Source organism: Musca autumnalis, unplaced genomic scaffold, assembly GCF_047663935.1.
Source record: "Musca autumnalis isolate F117 unplaced genomic scaffold, ASM4766393v1 scaffold_4, whole genome shotgun sequence".
Classification (NCBI taxonomy): domain Eukaryota; kingdom Metazoa; phylum Arthropoda; class Insecta; order Diptera; family Muscidae; genus Musca; species Musca autumnalis.
The window spans coordinates 175,240,642-175,247,431 of record NW_027411977.1 but is presented as its reverse complement, the minus strand read 5'-3'; the positions used below and the strand labels follow the sequence as shown (position 1 = coordinate 175,247,431).

The 6,790-nt window shown below is 35.0% G+C and overlaps 1 protein-coding gene across 3 annotated transcripts; it reads right to left on the bottom strand.

Moving 5' to 3' along the window:
• Positions 1-1,953: 1,953 nt before the first annotated feature.
• LOC141401051 (Golgi-specific brefeldin A-resistance guanine nucleotide exchange factor 1 homolog) lies at positions 1,954-5,464 on the bottom strand. Of its 3 annotated transcripts, none has more exons than XM_073980873.1 (4): positions 5,188-5,464; positions 4,792-4,985; positions 3,641-4,727; positions 1,954-3,581 (listed from the first exon to the last, which is right to left on the bottom strand). In XM_073980873.1, exon 3 carries the CDS (start codon positions 4,572-4,574, stop codon positions 4,185-4,187), a length of 390 nt encoding a protein of 129 aa, XP_073836974.1. In that variant the 5' UTR covers positions 4,575-4,727; positions 4,792-4,985; positions 5,188-5,464; the 3' UTR covers positions 1,954-3,581; positions 3,641-4,184. The 3 variants fall into 3 exon arrangements, with proteins under 3 accessions (XP_073836974.1, XP_073836972.1, XP_073836973.1); XM_073980871.1 differs by having other exon boundaries at positions 4,788-5,033; positions 5,188-5,394; XM_073980872.1 differs by having other exon boundaries at positions 4,792-5,033; positions 5,188-5,350.
• Between the last annotated feature and the right edge of the window lie 1,326 nt (positions 5,465-6,790).

The following is a 6,790-nucleotide window of genomic DNA, read 5'->3' as shown; positions in this document are numbered from 1 at the left end:
AACGGTACGGCAGTGTTAAACGCGAAGCATTGTACACTAAAACCTTCACATGTTCAACTAAGTCGATGGTCAGACTAGCAAGGTTTCTTGAAACCATTTTCGTTAAAATTTCTTTTCAAGTTTCGTTAGGGGTAGTTTACACTATATGTAAATGTCATATGACATGAAATTTGCCATCGTTATATATTCGCTAATATGTGCAATATTGGAGATTTTCCTTACGCGATTTACTCTGTGCGTCCACACCAGCAAAAATGTAAAAAAAACTACGTCTCCACATAGCATCCGTGGGTAGATATGGAATATTTTTATTTCGTGTCAGATGACATTTACATATAGTGTAAACTACCCCTTAGTGTCCACACACGTTAACGTGAAATTTAAGATTTTTGTGTGTCCTCTTTATTTTACCATTTGCGTTTGTTGTGTTTCTCATACCATTAAAAACAAAACAAACATATGGTCTGTTCCAGTACTACGAGAATCTACTAATTTTTACTATTTTTTTCGATAACATAAAGGAAAAAATGCTATCGTAGTGAAAAATAGTAGCTTCTTGGAGGTTCTGGAACAGAGCAATAAATAAACTAAAAAACAACACAAAATAATTTACATTAATAATTAAATTAATAGCATGATACAACCATGACACAATAATACAGGTACCCGCGTCAGCCCAGCTGATGTACTGTGAGCTGTCAAAAAAGTTGTTGTAATTGAAAACACAAAATTAAAAAAACTAAAATTTAAAAGAAAAACTGTGAATTTTTGACGGATTTTTTGTTATAATGCGTTTATTAATAACTGCCTAACAAAATTTTGTTGAAAAAAATTTGTTAATCGCTTTATTTTTGGAAAACATTTTTGACGTTTCACAGTACTGAACTCGTTTTTGTTGTAGTTGTTTGCTGATGCATCTACCTGGTAATTGTGCCATGGATACAACGATACAAGGTAACCTCACGCCATGACAAAATAATACAGGTAGCATTATCATGCCAGCTGTTGGTAACATAACGTGTCAATTGCATTGAATTGATGTCAAATTTTGACATCTTATGTTGCCAACAATTGCCGATGCGGCTACCTGTGTATTTGTACCATGCCTCACGCTCACAACTCACAGAGTTGTATTCACTTTGCCGTCCCTTCATTGACAAAATGTTTTTGACAAACTTTGTATGTATATGTTAAAACACACAAATGTCAGTTTTATTTATATTTCAAATTCCAAACAAATTTAATTTCTAATTTTTTAAACTTAAAATTTTCAGACAATTTGGAGTCGATTTTGCACTGTCTGTCCGTCCGTCTAAAGGATAACTCTCGGACGGATCACCTGATGTAGTTCAAAAATTGGTCCCCGTCATATTATTCAAAAATTTAATCAATTTAATCAAAGTTCACAGATTTTCGCTAAAATGGTGCGTATGATAACTCACGAGAGGAATTACTGACTTTGTCTAAAAAATATTCGTCATTTTTTCCAGACATATGTAGATCCAGTCCTTTGAGTGCCTCCACACAAAAATTTCGTTTAAGGACTGTTAGGGAATCGTTTTTAAATTCCTTGGCAGCAGGGCTATACCGCGAAATTATGTGTTTCGTGATCAAGTGCAAGCTTGCAGACATATTTGTCCAAAAGCTTCAAAGATGGCTGGTGGTCACAATAATTGAATAATTGAAAGAGTGAGAGACATTGGTCCAAGTTTTGCACATCGGAATATTCCTTTCAAACATGGGCAAGTCCTTGATTCCTGACAAAATGACCCAAATCTCAAAAAATGCAACGGAGACAAACTAAAATGTTTGTTTGGCAGGACAACTGTCGAAATATCTCCCCCAAATTAGATAGTCATGATTACGAGGACTACACAATCATGACTACAACATTTTATATGTATTTTTTCCCCATGATATATATATATACTGTAAGCGATACGGCTGCAAAACTTAAGTTTATATATTCTTTTATATTATAATAAATCATACATTTTGTAAATGTAAAAGGACACAATGTTCTCACAAAGTTAAAAGGATTTCAAAAGTTTACATCTTCTGGGGGCAGCTGTGGTATTCTTCTTTCTGGCTTCAAAGGCCTTTTGTAACATTATAGGCAGTAGCTTTGGTGGCTTACCCAATTCAACGTTGTTTTTCTTGACGATAGCTTGGCAATGGTACGCTTGTCAGCAGCACGTCGTCAGAGAACCTCAGCATTAGGAATCAACAAATACCACGGCAGCGAGAAAAGAGTTTCGCCCAGCAGCTGCTAACGCACCAACAAACCTATACTGCTACAAAAATATCAGAATTCAACGTGATGAATTGACAAACATTGGACAATGGATTCGACAGAACCATTTTTGGCAGCCACGCAATTAATTTCCATTTTTATTCCACCACCGATATCAATGTATCCATTGCCAATATGTGAGTCTTATAAATGGCATTTGTGGCCGACAAGGTATACCTGGACAACAGATTTGTTAGACTCTAAATACAATACAAACCACAGTCATAGTTGATATAAAGCTCTGTTACAAAGTTTGGAATGCGCCATAGCTGTAGCAATTTGTCCAAAGCCGATTCACGCGATTGTCACTGGCAATAATTTCCGACAATTTTTTGAGGTAGCTTTCTAACTGGAATTTTAAATGGCCTCTCATTGATTCAAACATGAGGAAACAGACTTGTAAAACATGGTCAACCATGGTTTAATAAGAAAGGTTAGCCAAAGCTTTATGTCAATTTAAATTTTTTCATTCGAGTATGCCTAAAACTTCAAAAAAATATAAACAAACTGTGTATGTGTGTGTGGTGTTTGAATAATATGCCAAACAATTTTAAAAACAATCGAATTCAATGATTTTTAAAATTGTTTTTAGACCATTTGTATGGAAGAAATTGGTGAGATTTGCATTGAAACAATCAGTTTACCATATTCACAACTCGATTATGTGGAGAAAACTTAACTCTTCATTCATTTTTCGCGTTTTTTATAAAATGCTCAAAAAATGCATTGTAAACAAACCCACTTGTTGCTTTTATTTTGAAGTTTTAGGAATTCAAGAAAAACAAGGGTTCTATAGATTTTTTTCATTTAAATCTACCCATGGTTTAATAAGAAAGGTTAGCCAAAGCTTTATGTCAATTTAAATTTTTTCATTCGAGTATGCCTAAAACTTCAAAAAAATATAAACAAACTGTGTATGTGTGTGTGGTGTTTGAATAATATGCCAAACAATTTTAAAAACAATCGAATTCAATGATTTTTAAAATTGTTTTTAGACCATTTGTATGGAAGAAATTGGTGAGATTTGCATTGAAACAATCAGTTTACCATATTCACAACTCGATTATGTGGAGAAAACTTAACTCTTCATTCATTTTTCGCGTTTTTTATAAAATGCTCAAAAAATGCATTGTAAACAAACCCACTTGTTGCTTTTATTTTGAAGTTTTAGGAATTCAAGAAAAACAAGGGTTCTATAGATTTTTTTCATTTAAATCTACCTCTTTACTTATACCATGAATCTACCTCTTTACTTATACCATGTGGTCAACCGTTCCGAGTTCACGAGCTTTAAAGAAAAATGTCACATTAATAAAGAAAATTGTAACTGACAAGCTATAAACCTACCGCAAATAGGTTGCGACATAAATCATACTTGACCAATTGCAATAATGAGTCATATTTCAGCATTTGTCGGCTACCACTTCAAAGGCAACGGTCAGCAGACTCAAACCCATATGCATCATGGTATCGGTGTTTTGTTTGTCCAAGGGATTGCAAACCAATATCAAGAAACGAAACAGTTCTTGAATGCAGGGCAAACCGTATGGTACCAATGGTGCCATACCTTCGGACACGTCAACGGAATTTTGTTAGGTAAAACGTACACCCACAGAATTAATGTATTCACTACTACCACCCTGAGAAAGCGGAGATTGGGGTCTGTTGTCTGAATTTTCATCTAGAGTGGTGTTTGTGGGTGTTGAAGCTGGTTCCACCGATATCGAAGGAGCATTTGTCACTGCGTTCGTTGTTGGAGTGGTTTCCTGGACCTCGCTATCCACAACACTAGCCGTGTTTATGGCCGATGTTGGGGTTTGGGTTATTTTACCCTGCAAATCAACAATATTACCAGCTGGTGTGGCCGGAGTCGTAGCCAGTGGTGGTGCTTTCAATTGATGCAAGAATTTAGTTGCTGCACCTCATCACCTGGAGTTGATTGTGTGGAAATTTTCCTTTGTTCTTCCACACCGACATTGGATAAATCGGATCCTTTATAACTTTGGCTGCGTAGTAAATTTTCTTGACTGACCTCCATCTTGGAAGAGCGTTTTCGTTGCTTCTCGTCCTTCCCAATGGCAGCCGCCATAATTTGGAATTTTTTCAACATGCCCGATTCAGTGCGATCATCTGCAAACTGTGGCAAACGCATAAACAACAAAAGCACCATATCTTTTAATGCCTGTTCGGCGGAACGGCGCAGTAATTCATTGAGGCGAGGTTCGAAGCATATTTTAAAACAACTCAACATTACTTCACACACCGACTCATTGGTGAGCATGGAACCCTCGGTATGTATGTAAGGTATGTAAGACTTCTACAACACGAAACAAGGTAACAACATCTGAAGATTGGTCAGTGCCAATGAAACGGGCGTGAGTAACAGCATCGGCAATATTTTCGATGGTCACAGCCAAATTTGGACAGGTGGGATCTGCAAGAATGTTCATTGGTATTTAAGTTGTTTGGAGAAGAGGTATTTTTCAATGCTTACCTACCAAACCATAAGATAAAACTTTGTTTATGGCTGACAATGCCAAACTGGTCACAGCTCCCGTGGTCTCTTCGGTGCCTATAACCTCCAAAAATAGTGCCAGGAACACATTTGGATCTATTATTCCCAAATCTTCATTGCGATTGAGAACTTTTCAGATCCATAAACAATTTCATCAAACCATATTTTTTCCTCATACTAAAAGAAAAACAAAACAGCATTCATGATTTGCCAAATGGCAAAACTCTGCAATAACACGAATAACAATAAAAACATTGAAGTTATATTTCACATTGCAGAAAATCAAAATTTATCTCTGTCTTTTCACAGTTTTTTTCGGTTTTTCACTGAATTTCCATATATCCACATAGACCGCGTTGTCTGCTTAATTTTTGCTTACCGTTTTTCTTGTATTTTTCTCAAAATAAAGAATATTTTATCCGACTTCAATAAAATTGAAATCAAAAATCAATTTCTTGAAAACGTAAACAAAGAGATTTTGTTATTTGGTCTGTTCCTTTACTTTTGAATATAGTAAAACCGGCAAAAGTAGTAAAAGTTGTAAACTGTTTCCATATGAATTGTATGGTGTCAGAAGTAAAGGAACGCTTTTCGAGTAAAAAGTCGTAAAACTTGAAGATTCTTGCACGTAAACGAACAGAGCTATTGTTGTCATTAACATACAATAACAAAAACAACTTTCATATCGTTTCATGCATGGTTGTATTTGACAGCTCAAGGACGGATTTTTCAAATGAGATTACCTTCTTATTCTGCCATGTATTAATAGTTAAATATTCACTATTTCATTAATTAAATGTTTTTATTACATCTTTTTATGCTTGTTTTGTTGTTAATGTTTGCTTGAGAAAATAAAAATGAAAGAAAATTGAAGAAAAAATCTTGCAACGGATAGCAAGAAGAGGCAACACAACAAACACAGAGAACCATGTACAGTCAGAGTCAAAAGAAAGTATACACCTCACAAAAAGTTTTTAATAGCATAATTACACCGGTATAATGATACAATAAATATAAAGCACAAATACAATTTTTTTAAGTGTTTGGTGGTGAATTAAAATCCAGAAAATACTAGGCCTTGTATAAGCTTAATTATGAAATAAATGAAGATTGATAAAATAACCCAACATTTTAAGAGTCAAAAGAAAGTTTACACTCTTACGAAAATTGAGACATTTTTTGAATTCTTTAGGTTGACATGCTTTTATTTCGGCTTTTTAACTTATTTTGATCTATTCGAGTGTCTAAATAAAAAATCCACCAGTATTTTGGTGAAATCAGGTGATAATACCCCCATTGGACCCGAATTACAGCTTTCGGGCAATTTTGGCACAAAATGGGGCTTTATTTAACATTCTTTTGGATTTTTTTCGGTAAGTACTTAATGGATTTGAGGTCTAAATACTACATTAAGTGATCCTAGATGCATGGGAGTAAAACATAACAATATGTTATCCATAAATATGGGCCAAGCCTTTATATCCCTGCCCAAATGTCAGATCCCCCCTTTGATATAAGCCCCATTTCAGTTCACTAGGATCCATAATCTCGTGTCAATATGAGTATATGATATTGTTCTTGTATCCTTGAACCCATACAAACTATTTCTTTGAAGCCCTCTTCTGTCAGGCACCCGATGAACATATATAGGATACTCCATCAAGTTTGATTTTGTATACAACATTTTCACCATTAAAAGCTTCGATCACATTTTTCGACAGTAAAGGCCTGCGTACATAAGCTGCTTTGCCAGATTGCCTTGCTTTGCTGCTTCAATAAAAAAATAAAAGAACAAAGAAGGCCGACCCAATTTCCAAACTGATGGCAACCCAGTTCGAAATTTCGTCTTTATTCTATTATTTTTATTACGTCAGAAATGAAGCAGGTAAGCAAGGCAATCAGGCAAAGCAGCTTATGTACGCAGGCCTTAATGGCATATTTTGCGACCAAATATGTGAAAATGGTTATGATAATATAAAAAT